The sequence below is a fragment of the Ambystoma mexicanum genome, chromosome 5p, assembly GCF_040938575.1.
Source record: "Ambystoma mexicanum isolate Mex_15411 chromosome 5p, UKY_AmexF1_1, whole genome shotgun sequence".
Taxonomy (NCBI): Eukaryota; Metazoa; Chordata; class Amphibia; order Caudata; family Ambystomatidae; genus Ambystoma; species Ambystoma mexicanum.
The window spans coordinates 1153319967-1153339015 of record NC_090930.1 but is presented as its reverse complement, the minus strand read 5'-3'; the positions used below and the strand labels follow the sequence as shown (position 1 = coordinate 1153339015).

General features: G+C 47.6%; 1 protein-coding gene across 1 annotated transcript in view; it reads right to left on the bottom strand.

The window, feature by feature from the left end:
* The window catches only part of GPLD1 (glycosylphosphatidylinositol specific phospholipase D1), a 701308-nt gene that overhangs the window by 100991 nt on the left and 581268 nt on the right, over positions 1-19049 (bottom strand). The window contains exon 18 of the mRNA XM_069613627.1: positions 16527-16668. Coding sequence (XP_069469728.1) covers positions 16527-16668 — 142 coding nt within the window. The remainder of the gene's footprint in view (positions 1-16526; positions 16669-19049) is intronic.

Genomic DNA, 19049 nt, shown 5'->3' with positions numbered 1-19049 from the left:
GGAAACATATCTACCTATAGTTTCTATAGGTGTTAGTAACTTCATTGGCTGCCCCTCATCTGGCAGGCATACCTTGAACCTCCCTCTAACTACATATAATACACATTACAGCAACATGACAACAGTAGATTGGCCATTGCAACAATGTATGCTTACCATTACATAGGCCCTCATGATTGGTTGACATTCTCTCCCAACCTTGGACATTCGGCTCGCTACCAGCACGTAAGCAAAATGAAACCCAGGTGCAGAGAACAACGTAAGACTACTGCCCACTTGCTCAATGAGTCTAACATCTCTCATCAGGCTATCCTTTAGCCAAGGCTTCATCTTTGTACTTGACCTTGCTGAATGTCCTCTTCCCTGGAATTTTAAGGGGAGTTAAGGTACATTGTTATCTTCATCTGGGGTTTATGAATAGGCCTTGTTTTCTGGTCTTGCACCACATCTGAAGAGACCACGATTTTGTCCATCTCGCTTTTCTATTTAGTGCTATTTGATTCAATTACATCAGGTGTCATTACCCTCTTCGGCCTGTGGAGACTTGGTTGCTCCATCTCACATGTGCTTTCTGTGCTCAGGGTCTCAGGAGGATAGCTCAGGGGCAACATGCTCACCTTGGAAGCCAGATGCCACAGAGCAACACAGGTTTGATCCCCGGGTCTGCGCTTAGAAACCTCTGGGTATTAAGCGCATTATAAATAAACTATCATTTCATATCCTTAATTGTTCAGTACTTGGCATTCACAAATGTTCGCTCATTTACTTAATCTATGAGAAATATGTCCTGTGTACATTACTTATTATTGTTGACGCCCTTTGTACTCTGCAATTGCTCCTTGCTGTGGCATCCTTGATCTCTGGCCAACAGCCATTCTTTGTGCATGCAAAATTCACTTCCAGCGTATGTCAACTCTGCAGCCCTGGTCTCTCTTCTTCATGTTTTTCACTTACTTTTATTCAGAGCCGACGTCCATCTTTTCAATATGGCAGCTTTTCCCACATTATATTGGCTACTGCAGCAAGCTTCTATGGGACTCATCTACATTGCGTTTCTGCTTATATACATTTACTACTCATCTGGTTACTTCTCTTCTTTGTATACATGGTTTCTTCTCACTCGTATATATGTTTAATTTGCTTGTTCAGTTACATCTTCATTCTTTAAGTATTATTATATAGTTTCTGTGTGTCACAGTATCTTCTCCTTATGACATCACTTTGCAGCTGTCAGATTTCCTTTTCAGCTCTTCGTTGTTCAGTGGTGTCTGCAAATCTCCTGCTTCTACTTCAGTTTGAGGGTACATTTGGTGCGGTTGTCTGAGTGCATAGCTTCTGCATACCATGTGAAAAAACCTGCTAAAATTCCAGCAGAGAAAATCTGGCAACGCTCCTGGCGAACGGTAGATAACAATTCCCTAGTCACCTTGATTCAAACAAAGTGTTGCACTGAATCAGTGCCGTCACTTTCACGTCCAGCCCAATCATTTTTAGAGGCTGCTAACATCGCTGCCCCCATACGATTGACTCAACCTCGTAGACTACCACCAGAGCCATGGTTTACAGACCTCTTGAAAGAGGCCCGCTTTAAACTTCGGCAGGCCGAACGCAAATGGCGTAAAACATATGACCGGGCCCTCAAACTTCAATATAAGGCTTGTTCTGCCATGTATTCTGCTAAACCTAAAGCTGCTAAAATCCAGTTTCATACTACTAATATTGAGTCCTCTCTATCTCATCCAAGAGCTCTTTTTTCAGCTGTTAAGGCTCTTGCCTCTTCAGAGAGACTGGTTCCCACTGTCACGCCTACCCAAGAGTTATGCAATGCTTTATCGCAATACTTTATTAGTAAGATTGATACCATCCGGTTTAATATCTCCACAACAATCACTGCAGGCCTGTCTTCTGACAAGGGCTCGCTTCCCCCACCTATCACGGTCTCTCCCGAGGCTGAGAATTGGTCAATTTTTCCCAGTTTTCGCAGAAGAGACTGTACTGGCAGCAATTCTTAAAATTAAATCCTGATCGCCTTCGGGTGCCATTCCGCTATGAATCATCAAAAAAATTGCACCCAATCTTCTTTCTGATATTACGGGAGCAATCAGTGACTCACTCCAGTCAGGATTGGTTCCACGGGAACTGAAGGCAGCCAGGGTTATTCCCCTCCTGAATAAACCATCTCTTGATCCTACTATACTATCTAACTTCCGCCCTGTTTCACTTCTGCCCTTCTGTCTAAACTTCTAGAATCACTGGTGTCTCCCTTGCTATCTACTTTTCTTGAATCTTCTAATCTCCTTGACACAGCTCAATCTGGCTTTCATCCTGGTAGGGGAACGGAGAGTGTTCTGGTTGTTGTCCAGGATGACATGGCCAGGCTGGTGGATGCAGGTGGAATGGGAGCCCCGATCTTGTTAGATCTTTCAGCAGCTTTTGACATGGTCGACCACTCGATCCTGCTATCCCGCCTCACCCATTTCGGTATATCAGGGCAGGTTCTTGCCTGGTTCACATCATTCCTGGCCGTCATTCCTGGCCGAGCGCACCCAGACCCTCTCCATGGCCCCTTTTCTCTCTACTCCTTGTCGCCTTAGTTGTGGAGTGCCACAAGGCTCCTCCTTATCTCCTGTTTTGTTTAACATTTATATTTGGGCCCTTGTATGTCTCATCCGCTCCTTCGGTGTCAGATGCTACTCGTACGCAGACAGCACTCAGATTCTTATCCGATTAGACCTGGATCCAGCTGATGTGTCGTCGTGCCTGCGGGAGTGTCTGACAGCCGTCGGAGACTGGATTAACTGCAATTGGCTCAAGTTAAATGGAGATAAAACTGAGGTGATGGTGGTGGGTTGCCCCCATGATCCCACGCTATGGGTGTCCTCCTTTTGGCCTTCATCTGCAGGTCCTCTTCCTATTCCGGTTAATAAATCTGGGGGTTGTGCTATTTGCATCTCTCTCTATGGACACACAGGTCACTGCGGTTTGTCAGGCTGGTCATCTCCAGTTGAAAATTCTGGAGAAGATGCTACCCTGGATCCCCACCCCTCTATGTCCCCCGGTAGTGACAGCCATGGTTATGTCATGGCAAGACTAATGTAACTCCATGTACCTAGCTCAACCCAAGGGTTTGACCCAACTGCTGCAGCGGCTTCAGTACTTAGCCGCTCAAGTGGCAACTGGCACGCCCTTTGGTGCACACATTTCCCCCGTGCTTCGGACTCTCCACTGGCTCCCTGTGGCCCAGCGGGTCAAATTTAAGGTACTTTGTATAGTGCATCGCACCCTTCACAATCAGGGCGCTGAATATCTTCAAGCCAAATTTGCCCGCTACTACCCTACGCATAGTCTTCGCTCTGCCACAGCCGAGCAACTTCTTTTGCCAAGACACAAACGGTCTCGGGTTGGTGGGCGGGCCTGTTCTGTTGCCGCAGCTATTGTTTGGAATGATCTTCTGCTTCTACTAAAGAACATTTAAAACTATCTAGCCTTTAGAAGGCTTGTCAAAACTCACTTATTCTAGGCTTGTTGATAGTGACCTTCTCCTCTCCCAAAGCGCCATGATACTTTCGGGTGACTGTTTGCGCTCTAGAAGTGATCATAACATAACATAACATAACATCTCTAATACATCCAATGCGGTATTGGAATGATGCCTGGTGTCATGCACAGTGTCTTCTTGTTCTTCATCCAGTATGTTGGAGGTGAGGGGACGGGTTCTATCAATGATGTACACGTCTGCGTCTCTACATTCTATTATATGGGGCTAATGCCTTACACTGGTACCCAACCACAACTTTTCAACGAAGTCAAAACCGTTTATGTTTTACTGAGACATTGCATGAATAATACAAAGCATGTGTGTTACTGGGAAATTGTGCAAACTGTGCACACTGTGTGCATTAATTGGACGTTTTGCAAACTAAGCAAAGTGTTTGGTTTCTAGCAGTATTTGGCAATTGGGCAAAGTGTACTAAAAGAAGTATCCATTCTGTGAATGTGTTCTGTAGACAGATATGATAACACTGATCCTGTAGGTCGCTGTTTCGATTTGCTTATCATTTTATGTGCTTTGCACCCTGAAGTGAATTGCACTGAGAATGGGTGGGTGTGGCTGGCTGACATACCCCGGAGAAGATGTTGGGGGAGGCGAGAGTTGGTGTGCTGCTGCATAGTGCCGGCGTGGCGCGGTTCATTGCGTTGCATTGTGGTGCAAATATCTTGGAAACCGAGCATGTTAGGGCCTGGACCTCGAGTTGTTTTCCGCATGTCAGGACCGGTCCTTCTATGACCACATTGATGTTTTGCCGATTTCAGGCAACCGTCTCATGTGTGAAGGTGCTGAAATCCAGGGAAAGGATGGGGTTTCCATATGTCATGTAGCTAGTAATGTCCAGAGGGTCCTAACAGGTAACTGCAAAATTTGCTGACGATTGGTGAAACTGTGTGGAATTGTAAAAGGAACAATGCTTTGCCAAGCCACAAACCCACACATTATTTTTTTACTTGTGCGGAAATCCAGGCAACAGGGTGAGGTGACCAAATATCATGCAGCAAATAATGTCTGGAGGGTCCTAACAGGCAACTATGCAAAATGTGGTGCAGATTGGTGAAATTGTGTGGTCCTAACAGGCAACTATGCAAAATGTGGTGCAGATTGGTGAAATTGTGTGGTCCTAACAGGCAACTATGCAAAATGTGGTGCAGATTGGTGAAATTGTGTGGTCCTAACAGGCAACTATGCAAAATGTGGTGCAGATTGGTGAAATTGTGTGGTCCTAACAGGCAACTATGCAAAATGTGGTGCAGGTTGGTGAAACTGTGTGGTCCTAACAGGCAACTATGCAAAATGTGGTGCAGGTTGGTGAAACTGTGTGGAATTATAAGGAACAACGCTACGCCACAAATCCCACCACAAACAAACACATGTTCACTTTTATATATGAAGATATGCACACTCGACACATTGTGTGCCTTCCAAGGCCTTTGTGAAAACTGGGTGGAATGCACACTTTATTGGGCCCTGCTTTGTGCACACTCTGCTAAATATCTGCCTTTAAGAGTCAGAGTGCAAAATCCCCAAAATGTGTAAGTGTGCCAACTGTTAAAAAGTGTACTCTTTACAGAGATGTTCTGTCAAACTAATAGTTTGCGCATCGTGAGGCCATTGTGAGAACAACTTTGAAAGTTGTGCTTTTATGGAGTAAAATTGTCTTTTTATTGACCCTTTTTTCAAACAGGGAATAGTGTGCGCTCTAATGAGAGATTGTGAAAAAAGGACAGGATGTAAAATGTGTGCTTCACTGTGAAAATATGCAAATTGAGCAAAGTCTGAACTTTCCTGTGCCATTGTACAAACTAGGCATAATGTGTTTTTCAGGACCCTTATGTACACCAGGAAAAGGGTGTCATTTATTTAATGATTGTGTAATTTGGAACAAGCAGTGCTTTATTGGGTCAGTGTGCAAACTAATCGGGGTGTGTGCTCTACTCGAAAATTGTGCTATCTGTGCATAGTTTGTGATTTGCAGAGCCTCGTCAAAATGTGCTTTGCTGGGCAACTGTGAAAACTGCACCATTGCATGGTTTACTGGACCATTGGGGTAACCGGGTAATATGTTGTGCATTACTAGAGCATTGTGGAAATTGGAGAATATGTTGTGCATTACTAGAGCATTGTGGAAATTGGAGAATATGTTGTGCATTACTAGAGCATTGTGGAAATTGGAGAATATGTTGTGCATTACTAGAGCATTGTGGAAATTGGAGAATGTGTTGTGAATTACTAGAGCATTGTGGAAATTGGAGAATATGTTGTGCATTACTAGAGCATTGTGGAAAATGGAGAATATGTTGTGCATTACTAGAGCATCATGGAAACTCGGTAATATGTAGTGCATTACTATAGCATTGTGGAAACTACGTAATATGTTGTGCATTACTGGATCATTGTGCAAATAGTCCGCAAAGTTTGCGCTGTACTAGGGCATTGTACAAAATGTGTACTTTACAGGGACATTCTGTGAACTGGGAACATGCGTTATACACTAGTTTTATTTAAGCTTAGCAAAATGAATGCTTCTTTGCTACCTTTTGTAAGCTGAGTAAAATTGTATTTGGTGGCCAATTGTGGCCAATTGTGCGCATAGTGTGAAATTCACATGGCCGTTTCACATGCCATGTATGGCATAAATGTGCACAGCGCTGTCCTTTATGAAATGAGGGAACATTTGTGCTTTACTGGGACATTGGCCCTCACTACAAGTTTGCTGGTCTGGAATCACTGTTTTCCGGACCGGCACATTCTGACACGCGATGGCAGAAACATCATCACCGCAAAAGTGACCCCCAGCACGGTGCTACCGCACCTGGTAGCACCCTGCCCGCAAACAACGGGACAACTCGGCGGAGCTCGCTGAATTACCGGCATGGCGTAATACTGGTACATTACTAGTACCACGTATACAGAAACACCGCCATACAATTGGCAGTAACACAGTGAACACTGTGCCTGTAATACCAGCACTGCGGACTAGGCGTTAAACAGTGCCAGGTGAGCTGCAGCAAGCCCCAAGTGTGCACAATTAGGCCAGCTGCACACCAAAGGCCACTGGTAACCTACAAAAGGGCCACACCCAACCCACCTTCCAACACCACCATGATGGCAGTCGGCCTAGCAACAATTGGAATGGGGAACCTGCAAGTAGCAGTGGAGGTAGAAGCAGCACTGAGGCAGAGGAGGAGGCGGCATAGGTGCAGGAGGAAAATGAGGAACCCGGTGGCCATCCCAAACATCAATGTACAGCAGGTACCACCCCACAGGCAGCCACCAATACCCTGCATCAGGGCCTCAACCTGGAACCTGATCTCAAGACAAATACATGCATTATACCGGCTTCACAGGGCCACAATATTATCAATTGTCAGCCTCATCGAAGAAGACATCTGCAGCATCATCAACATCCATACTGCTATCCCACCCCTGCTGAAGGTAGTCTTGGTACTGCACTTTTTTGCCACTGGAAGCTATCAGCACACTGTTGGGGAGCTGCACGGCTGTCACAACCCTGTTTTTCAAGGATACTCTTCCAGGTACTGGACGCACTGCTGTGCAATGTGTCACAACACATTGCCCTACCCCGAACTCCTGCACAGGTCAATGCAACCAAAGTGTCCTTCCATGCCCTTGCCGGCATGCCCAATGTCATTGGCCGATTCGATTGTACGCATATGGAGTTGACTGTCAAACATGCAATTGAGGCGGTGTATCGCAATTGGAAGCAATTTCACTCCCTCAACATGCAGATGGTCTGTGATGCACAAAAACTCATCACGCATTGCTGTGCATGGTTCCTGCGGTCCACACACGACTCAATGGTTTTGCGGAACTCCACGTTGCCAGGGTACATGGCACATTATGCGGGAGAGAGGACCTGGCAGGTGGGGGAGTAGAACTACCAATGCATAACCTGTGTGTATTGGGGGGGGGGCAATAGACAACCACCACAGTGTCCCTGGCCTTTGGGTGGGTAGAACTACCAATACATGACCTGTGTGTTTTAGGGAGGGGGGGGCAATAGACAACCACAACAGTGTCCCTGTCCATTGGGTGGGTAGAACCTTCAATGCATGACCTGTGTGTATTGGGGCGGGGGGCAATAAACAACCACAGCAGTCCACCAAGCTTACTGCTGAAACAGGCAAATTGCAGTATGCCATGTCACGGGAATACATACCCTGGCTAATCTAAATAATACTTTTGCCATGGAGTAGCACAACATACAATGCCAACATGTGGGCGCGAGTATCTCCACTGGTGAAGAAGTAGTAGTTACACTGTTGTGCACAATGGCTACACATTGTTCAGTGCACAGTAGTCACCTCAATCATGTGGGCTGCATCTGGCTAACGCAGATCTTGCCAGTGCCTTACAATACCTGAGGCACCTACTTCATCTGAACACAGCATCGTGTAAATTGCAATGAATGAGATATAAAGTTGCCTAGCAGCACATCATGAATGGAGACATCAGACGAAACAGGCCCTACAGGAATATGTGACCCAAGTGTGCATACTAGAAATGTCCTTCAAAGTCATACCATATCATCATCTGTGAGTTGTACTGAGTTGTGTGCTGATCTCATACAGACAGTATGTACATGCTATCATTTTGAAAGAAATACCACAAACACAAACATGTCCCCTTACTGTCACTCCCATGCAGGTGAAGCCGGATATGCACTCACGCCATGGCTCATGACACCAATCTGACAGCCACGAAACAGGCATGAGGAGGCCTACAACCGGGCACACATAAGGACACGGGCCGTGATCGAGCGGACCTTTGGACTACTGAAGGCCAGGTTGCGCTGCCTCAGCCGATCTTGCGGGGCATTATAGTACAGCCCTGTGAAGGTAAGCAAAATTGTGCTGGCATGTGCCGTGCTTCACAATTGGTGCTTACACAGGAACATTCCACTGCCCCCGGACATGGAGCCAGCAGATGAGGATGAAGAGGATAATGACGATGGTGATGGGATCGGTGTATTTCTGATGAACTTCAAATGCTCATGGTGCACATCAGTTTGTTACACTTACATTAAATGAATAATACACACACAGAAGAAGATTGTCCACTCGTAATTCACATTTGCCAACCAGTGTATTGAGAAAAGAGCAAATAGTAATAGGTGCAATAAGAGGAAATGCCCACACGTGACCTCCCACCTTTCCAACGTACCCACCCACTGCCCAGGCCCCAACTAGCTAGCCCCACTATGGACCACCCCCAGCTCCTCAACGTACCCACCCACCACCCAGGCCCCAACTAGCTATCCCCACTATAGACCACCCCCACCTCCCCAACATACCCACCCACTGCCCAGGCCCCATCTATCTATCCCCACTATGGAACACCCCCACCTCCCCAAAGTACCCACCCACCGCCCAGCCCCAAGACACAATGGTATCGTGTCTGAGTTCAGTGCCTCAGGGTGCAGCCTATTTTTTTCCACACTTGGGCCCATAAATGTCCCTTGGTGTTGGCCCAGATAGCCGCATGGACCTCCTCCATGGGATGCCTGCCATGGAGCTTGATGGAGTGGTGCTGGTGGAGGTCAAAGCGTGGTTGGGTGGGGGCAGGCAGTTCATAATGGCCTGCAGGGCCAACAACATTGTCTCCACAATGTTTGATTGCACGCTGTTGCCCTCAAGTACCCTTCTGGACATCAACATGTTAAATGTTGCACAACAGCCAATGCACGAGACAGCCTGCGGACTGCCTTTTCGCTGCTCGCCCGCTGCAACCACACCTCCTCACATTGGAGCCTTGATTCCTCAAGGTGTTGCTCCACAAGTCTGGCTAGTGTGTCCTGACGTTCTATTCACTGCATGCGAGTGGACAACTCCTGCAGCGATGGCATAGGGGAGCGCATTGGACTCTGGAGGCCCATTGGGATGAACATGCCCAGCTGATCTGGCGTGGAGGTGCACCCCTCATTTCCTGACCCTGGTGCCTCACTGGAATGATGGTCTCATGAGGTTTCCGCGCCATCAGGTCCGCCAGGTCTGGAGGTGCTGCTGCACTGGAAGATGTACTTGGAGTGGCAGCAGGGGGTATTTCCTGTGGTGCCGGCAGGTTTGCAGGGTCTGCAGGGGGATTTTCCAGTGGTGCCAGCAGGTTGGCAGGCACTGCACAGGGATTTCCCAGTGGCGCCAGCAGGTTGGCAGGTGCTGCAGGGGGATTTCCCGGTGGTGCCAGCAGGTTGGCAGGCACTGCACGGGGATTTCCCAGTGATGCCAGCAAGATGGCAGGTGCTGCAGGGGGATTTCCCGGTGGTGCCGGTAGGTTGGCAGGCGCTGCAGGGGTGGTGGTCTCCCGAGCACAGTGCACCAGGACCGTGGTTGCACCAAGGGTGTCGGAGGTGCCTGCACCAGATGGCAATGGTCATCTTCGACGATGGGCATGTCCACCCCCCCTTAATGTCCCCTGATGACCTCCGTTAGTGTCAGATTATGTTCCTGTAGGGGATTGTGAGGCAGGATGTTAGTAGTGTCACAAGATGTGTGCAGTTCAATCACATGCAACACACTCCTCAAGCATCATTTGACTGCGGTTACATACATTAATGTGTGTGGTGGTCATGTGTGTGTGTCAGGGGTTCCACTTTGGTGCACGCCATCTGGCTGGCCGGGGAGGTACATGGGGGTACTGGGTGTGCTATGCATGATGGGAATATGATGTGTGGCTCCCTGTGCATTGCTGGGGGGCGCATGGGGGTACTGGGTGTGCTAGGCTTAATGGAGATTGTGATATGCAGCTCTCTGTGCATCGCTGGGGTGCACATGGGGGTACTGGGTGTGCTAGGCTTGATGGGGATTGTGATATGTGGCAATCTATGCATTGCTGGGGGGCACATGGGGGTACTGGGTGTGCTAGGCTTGATGGTGAATGTGATCTGTGGCTCTCTGTGCATTGCTAGGGGGAGCACATGGGTACTGGGTGTGCTAGGCTTGATGGGGATTGTGATATGTGGCTCTCTGTGCATTGCTGGGGGGCACATGGGGGTACTGGGTGTGCTAGGATTGATGGGGAATGTGATATGTGGCTCTCTGTGCATTGCTGGCGGGGGACACATGGGGGTACTGGGTGTGCTAGGCTTGATGGGGAATGTGATATGTGGCTCTCTGTGCATTGTTGGGGGGGCAGGTATGACTTGATTCACATTCATGGCTTTGCAACTTCTGCACGCAACAGCCTCGCCAGGTGTCACACCTCCAGCCTGGGCTCCGCCGACTCCCTCTATTCCTTCGAGGTTCAGCATGCTGCTACACCTCTCCTCCCACGGTAGCTGCTTCAGTGGGGAATGTAGTCCACCTCCTGTGGCACTGCATTGCTGTCTGTGGGCTGCCAGTATGTTCCGGACCCTCAGCCGCAGGTCATCCCACCTCTTGTGGCAGTCTTTTACCGAATGGGGGGTTACCCCCACAGCTGATACCTTAAGTCAGCCTCTACCCATATGGCCTTTTGCCTCTGCTACGTGCTGCGCCTCTAGCCTGTGCTGAACAACTGCCCTGCATTGTCGACTATGTGCTCGACAAGCATGGTGAGTTCCGCCTCACTGAAGTGGGGTTTCCGCTGCCGGCTCACTGAGATCCTCGATGTCATCTTCCTCTGTGTTTTTTCCCTGTCACAGTGGCTATGGGCCCTGTGATACCAGAGGATTGCAGTGGATTGTGATTTATGTAATGGCCGCCGCTCTCTTTCCGGTTTCCGCAATTACTGTGTTTCATGCACCGGTATTTCCACCACCGCTATGTCCGGCATGCATGAGGCGGATACGGATGTACCACAGGAATTTTTGCCGGTGCTTCCCTCTCCGTCGGTGTTATCGTACTGGGGGTGGCACCAGTTCTGCACTTTGCTGAAGCGCGCAGCCACCAAGCCATGATTCAACTTTATTTCTGCCTCCATGCAGTGACAGAACCGGTGTCACCGCCATCAAGGTAACACCGGATTTCGGTCGCCAAACTTGTAATGAGGCCCATTGTCTAATATGACCATCCACCATGCTTAACGAAGGCAATTATACAAACTGAGCAACATGCTGTGTTTTCTGGACCCTTCTGCAAACTGGGCAATGTGTTATGACTCATCCAAGGACTGAAACATGAACAGTGTCTGGTCTTCTATGGCATTGTCCAAACGGCACGTTATATGTTTTGGAGAAGCATTGTTCAACCTGGGTTATGTGATAACTTCTTGGAGTTGTCGTCAATCTAGTTGATATTTCCTTTAGTGGAGCGTTATGCAAGATGTTCCAAAGGGATTTGTGCTTGGGTCATTGAGCAAGATGGCGCCCAGTATATAAACTGGGGAAATGACACAAAATGGGCATGGGGCACTTCGAAAATGCAATTTAACTACATGTGATTTTCGCAGGGCTGAAGTCGAGGGTACACACGGGTGGGCAGAGTACACCCACATTTTTTAGAGGGTAGAATCAGTCCCGCCCCACCCCCAGCAAAAATTAGAACGTCCTCTTTGAATTTATGAATTAAAGCCGACCTCGGGGATCGAACTGCAGTCATCAGGTTTGCAGGCCAGACACTTCACCACTGCACTTTATAACCTGATGAAAAATAACAAACAACTAAAGGTGAAATGTCTCATTTCGGCACTGCAAGTCCCCGGGAAAACATTTGTATTGGTTCTTGGAGTTTAAAACATGCACACCTCTTAACGTTTTCAAAAGCAATATTAGAAGAAAATATCCTCTCTTGGTTTTGTGTATGTGTTGATTTTAAGAAATGCAAATGCCGTTCGTCCTGTGCAATTTGAGTGGTTATGCAAAGCCAATTTAATGAAATGTGCATATTTCACCTTGATACGCGAATTTCCGGGGTTGTCACATCCCATCGCGTTTGTTGATGAGTCCCCCCACTTTAATTTTTAGGACTTGACCATTGGATTTTCTGAGGCATTTTGTGAGCACGGCAACATTGGCTGTGCTGGTGGGTGGCAGAGGTGTATAATTTAGGAAAAATAGATACAAAAGAAAACGTTGAGCTATGTAACAAGGTATTTGCCATACTTCTAAATGTTGACTGCTGTCTGGGTTCTGTGTGGTACACACAAACATGTTCCACTGCAGATCAATACTCAACAGTTTGGGATTTACTGAAATAGTGTCAATTGTTTACACCTTCCCCGACGTCCTGCAGTGTGTTGCCAGTTGGACGTCAGGTAGATCGTAGCAATGATGGTTAATTAAAACGGTACAAGTGTGTATGATCAGGGTCTGGTAGATGGAGAACAATACGGGCCACTGGTCATATTTTGCAGGCAGCCCATCCTTTTAGAATTTCATTTTTGGGTGCACACTAGACCATTTTGCACCTTTCCAGGCACCAGATTGCTCTGTGGATTTGTGGTTACACTGGTTAGGCGATTGGGCATAGCTCTTTGCATGTGGTAATGTGCCATTTAGATGTCAGCATTGGACTTTTGTTTTGATCCATTTGTGTAAAACCAGCACTGTTTACAATTGCAGTGTGTTTTCTGCTCTTGGTTACAGTTTCCTGAGAAGGGTGGTAAATGCAAATGGAGTTTTTGAGGCACTCTTTAGGATTGTTGTTCCGTCTCCAGGTGGCGTAGGCATCTATTCAGTAATACAAAATGTAAGGTGAGCTTTTTTGCCAGGGAGCACATGGCGATTCCATGGCCGGCTTCGTAGGTCAAACACAATCGCTTTCAAAACGGACGGTTTTCTGTTGATCGGGAAAGTAGGGACCACTGTTCATGATCAGCAGCAGACCCAGGGGCTGAAATATACTTCACAGATCCTGGAAGCTGGTCGCCCTCCCCTGCTAATTCCCCCCTCTGCCGCATTGACTTGCTGCCTGGTGCCTCATGATTCCTACAGGGCACCAGGCCCTCCTCGCCCATTCTACCCTAGCACCCTGTCTTCCTGCCCCCCCTAACCTGAACTTGCCCTTCTGGGCCCCTTTCCTTGACTAGCCTGGCGGTGTGTTCTTCCCCACCGAATCTGGTCCACCTGCGTCCTCGCACTTAGATTGATGTCACTCCCTGCACTCCCTGCATCCCTTGGCAATTGCCCACCTGCCCTCCCACTAGCACTTGCATAGCCCTAGTGGCCATCTTCTTCCCCTCCTCCCCCTCTGCACTTGTTTACTTCCACTTGCCCCTCACCTCCCTCCCACCCTAGCATCATTATCCTTTCCTCCCCTGTTAAACGGGATATCATATCGTGCCTCCTTTATTGTATATGTTGGCCTAAGCCCAGTCGCTCTGCGAAGAAAACCACGTTGCAAAGTTCCGATTCTAGATTGACTTCGCCGCCATTTTAGGTCAATCCGCCATTTTGATTTCCATTTCAATGTTATTCTGTGTTCTAAAACGGTGGACAGTGTTTCCCGCTTGTAACTGAGCCGTCCTGCACTTTGTACCGAAGTTAATGTTCAAACTGTCCGTTGGCCGAATGTTTGGGTTGAATAAAGAGACCTTGTCCCATGCCTGACTTGTAGACAGAGGATTGTCTGCGCCAACGAGTCTGATCCACGGACATACATCGACCTCAATGTAGAGCAAATACTGAATGTGGACACTAGTTGAACTGCATTGTGAAGGGCATGTGTTAAGGCTTATTGTTAAATCCAAGAATTCACTGTTGCCATTGTAACCTGTTTACATGCAAACTGAGGATGATCCAGGTGCATATTGTCAGACAAGCCATAAGTGAACTCGGCACGAACTCTATACCATGGATTATTAACTTGCATAATTAACATAGATTATTGGAAATGCACAACTGTTTAGGCGTCCAGTACCTCTCACTTCTCACACCGAAAGAGCTGGTATTTGCTGTGATGTACTGAGGGCCAGATAGCTATCTGACTTTGTTTCTTTGTAACTGTACAGTTTTAGAATAAAGATCTGTGAATCTTTATAAGCACGTGTTTGGTGTATTTCCTTTTGGGGTACTCAGCCTCGATATTTCCTTTTGCTTTTACACCCCGACCGGCACTTACCTGCCCCCTCCCCACTCACCTCCCCCCTGCACTTCTTGTTAATGCACTTGCACAATACGAATGATACAAGGCCTAGTAGGACCGTTATTGTTGTTTTCTTCCCTGTCCCTCCTGCCCTCGTTTTATCTTGTGGCACCTTGAAACACCATTTGCTTCACAGGCGCCTTATAAATAACCAATAAATAAATAAATAAAAATCAAGATCAAATTGAGCACAGCTTTTCCAGACAGTAGGGGATCTCTGTGACTGGAAAGACCATTTTCCTAATGTTTTTGGGGCAATGAATGGCCTCATCAATTTTGTAGGCTATTGCTCTGACTCATTGTTTTCCTGTTATTTCTTCATTAAACTGGTGGTATGATGTGCAGGGGACTAGAGCAGCTGAGATGGGTGGAACAATGTGGCCCAACAGACTGTTAGAGTCTGGGATGGTGTCTCTTGCACTTTTGCTTCGCACAGTGGGAGCAAGGGATTCGTAGGTGTTATGAGAAGGGGAAGTGATTTTTCTTGTTGGTGCTTTCTTTATTTCTAATATGTGAAGGTATATCAGTTGGTTGACACATTCGCAGGGCCTGCTTCTGGGAGGGCTGTTATCTGCCAGGAATGGATTGTTACTTTCTATTAAGTTGATGCGTGTTTGCTGGGGCTGTCCTACACTTCTCATTCTGCCTTTTTGTACATTGCCTCCAGTGTGGGATTAATTAGCCACATTCCGAGTTGGGCAGTATTGTTAAAAGAAATTGGTGGTAAATCTGTTACCGATACGTTTTTTGGCTGTAACGTAACAGAATTACAAGCAGTTTTACCGAGCAGCCAAATTCAGGGATTGAAGGTAAAGTTCGGGAGTTTCCTCCAGCATATATCTGCAGGTATCTCCTCCTCTTTACCTCCAAAGAAATTGAGGGGTTACTGCGGGTGGAATTTCTCCAGAATACCAGGGAGATCTATAGACTTCAGAAATGGGAATTAACACTGCCATTCTGCCATGTGTATTGCTGCGAGCATGGCCTCTAATGATGGATCAAAGGCTTGATTAGAAAAACATGTTCTTAGATTACTGCAATTGGCTGATACGTACGATCCCACCGATTATGGGTCTCATTATAACCTTGCCGGTCCGGAAACAACGGTGCCGGGAAGCTTACCGGCACTGTTGGTTCCAGACCGGCAAAGTACAAGTCTGCTGGCTGGGTGCCCTCCCACCTGGCAGGTCTGACTTGCCGGGTGCAACGGCAGCCGCCCCCAGAGTTTCACGGAAGCACCGGCACTGTTATTAACGGTGCCGGTGCATAAGCGGGCCCCACTCCCATAGAGTCCTATCAGACTCTATGGGAATAGGGAACAACATTTTACCGGCGCCTGACTTCCGGGCCGCTGGGGTCAGAATCCCCCGGTGTTACCGGCAAGTCAGGTGCCAGTAAATATTTACGGGTCTAGCGGCAACCGGCCAGTATCACCGACACGGTTACCGCCAGACCCATACTGAGGCTCAATATCTATCCCAGCAAGGAAGGAGCTGAAAACTACTAAGCAGCTGTTCATTTTACAACAGGTGTGCTGTGTAGGCTGGAGTATCACAGGCCACAAAGATCTTAGAATCCTGCTTTTAAAGCGGTAATAGAATCGTAGAAGAATGCGACTTGTCTTTGTTCTGGAGTGTGTGTGTGTGTCATTAGTCTTTGCATCACAGCCCTTTGTGTTTGTTGTACGTCTTGCTCTCTGCGTTGATTACATAAAGTGTAGTACTCTGATGCAGAGGTTTACATGATCAGTAATAACTAATAATGTTTTTATGGACATTATAAAGCAATTCGCAGCTAATCGAATATAATTAATATGCTTCGATGAAATTAATAGGAACAAAATGAGGAATAGGCATTGACATAGTAGACTTTGTGGCTTAATTAAGGATCTTAGCTTTGTAATTTATCACGAGCATATATATATATGATCTTGAATACATTAATTCAGAACATACGTGCAGCTGCTCCTGGAATTCGGACTTCCTATCACCAGTAGCGTCTGGTTCTCCAGCTTGAGGCCATGAAGTGAATAGCCAAACCAGTCATAGTCCTGTTCGCCGCTTACTCTCCAGTCAGCGTCCTCAACCAGCAGGACACCTACAGGGGCAGAAGAGCAGGTTATTCGGTTTTACATATGAATTCCTGAGCCTTTTAGTGCATGCAGGATGCACGCATGTGACGCTGTCAAAATTGGTATCCGTGTTGAAGAGTTAATATGCCTTTTAGTGACCCATTGTGCAGTTTCTCCAGCAGCGGCCTGTGAGAATGTATAAGCAGGTAAGGTGATCTTTTTTCCATTCTACTCAACAATCTGCAACCTGTTGCCTCAATCGGGATTCAGTGAGACTTTAAATGATTTCTAAGCATTGCTTTAGACCTGAATCATAACAATCTTCAGACAAGCAGGTTGCCCTAAAACTGCCAGGCGCAGTAGTGGTGGCAGAGTGGCAGCTCACGGGCATCACAATGCAGCTACTGGTCACTAGATTCTCTCGTGTATGCATTCTAAACACACGGTCACAATTGTGCTAATGGGTTGCAAATGGGTTGTTTCGGGGTTACGTTTTCTGGGTTATTTTGAAAAGTAACAGTACCCAAATACACCTTGGGTTATTTAAGCTCATGTTCTCGTATGCGTCATCGACATTTTCACTCTTGGTCGTCACGCAATGGGCCTGGTGCATAACGAGTTTTTTAAATGGGTAAACCCCATTGAAAAATGCTGTGTCAATCAGGCCTAATGTGTCCCTCTGCTGCAATCCTTTCGGGTGCACATTGAGGACCACACACTCACTGTCTTTGGAGCCGCCCACAGCGCTCTGTCAGAAACAGCAGGAGCAACAGCTTGCCAAACAGTGGCTGAGATGTGGAATGATCATTTCAGCCACTATAACCACGGCTTTCTGCACTGTATGCTGAAGTATTTACTAGATCCATGTATTAATTTGTGCATCCATAACTATTTTTTTATATTGTGTCGATGTGACGTTGAATTGAATTGATATCGATTGCTTAGGTAACTACATGTTTAATGTTATGTAATGTTATGCAACATAGCATTGTATGACATTGCAGCCATTTTGACAACCTCCTTGTGTGTGCCTATGAAAGGAAAGAAGCAAGGAGTATTGATGACTGCACACCTCAAATACCTGAGTAGTGTGTGGGGTATAATTCGAAGTGAGAATCCGCCTGAAGCCCAAAGCCAAGTGCAACTCCTGGTACGACTCAGATCTCGTCAACCTAAAACGCAAGTGCAGGGTGGCCGAGAGGAAATGGCGTGCTTCCGGTACAACCTCTGACAAACTGGCCTGCCACCTGCTCCAAAGGCAATACCGGCTCTCTGTCCTCACCAAGAAGAGAGCTTATATCCGAGCACGCATCTCTGCGGCATCTAACAACTCGGCTGAACTCTTTAAAATCTGCAAAGAGATGGCCAATACTGCCACAGTCTCTACCTCTCCTACCCCTTCCCAGGCCCTCTGCTCGGCACTGGCTTCTCACTTCATCTCTAACACTCAGGACATCTTGTCCTCACTCTCCTTTTCTCCCCTCCCTCTCTCTACTCCCTGCTCTTCCTCTGGCCCTTCTGCAGCCACCTCTCCTCCCCCTTCTCGGCCTTTCCCCTGTTCACCGCAGACAAGGTTTCTAGACAAGTCCGATCTATGAAAGTCTTCTCAAAACAGGTTTACCCCTGTTTCTCCAAAACCATCAAGGACCACATCAACTCCCTGGCTCCTGCCCAGACTGCCTTCTGCAACCACTCGTCCACCACTGGAGTCTTCCCATCCCCGCTGAAGCACTCCCTTGTACACCCTCTTCGTAAGAAACCCTCTGCCGACCCCTCCTGTCTGGCTATCGCCCAATCTCGATCACTCGCTTCCTGGGCAAGCTCCTGGAGAAATTGGCCATTTCCCAGCTTAATCTCCACACTGAATCTGTTGGTTGTCTTCATGACCATCAGTCTGTCTTCAGAGCTGCCAGAAGCACAGAAACTGCTCTCCTGAACATCCGTGAAGACCTGCTCTCCAACCTCGACTCTAACACCCCCTGTGTCCTCATCCTGCTTGATCTCTCTTCTGCCTTTGACACTGTCATCCATGCCATCCTGCTCAACCGTCTCTGTGATAACCTGGGTATCACTGGTCAGGCCCTGGCGTGGCCGACTTCTTTCCTATCTGACCGACCCTCCCAGGTCCAACTTGGGTGCTTCCGATCTGCTATCTTTTTCTCTACCTCTGGTGTCCCCGAGGGGTCTAACCTCTCTCCCTGGCTGTTTAACCAATACCTGGCACTCCTTGCCCACCTCATTGCCATTCTCTGCCCCAACTTCCAATGCTATGCGGATGAAATCCCGCTAATTTTCAGGCTACCTTGGGGCACCGATTTCCCCAATCCCTCATCTCTGACTGTCTGTCTGCTATCCCGGAGTGGTGTGCCGCCAATGGCCTCTGCCTTAATGCCAGTAAGACTGAGGT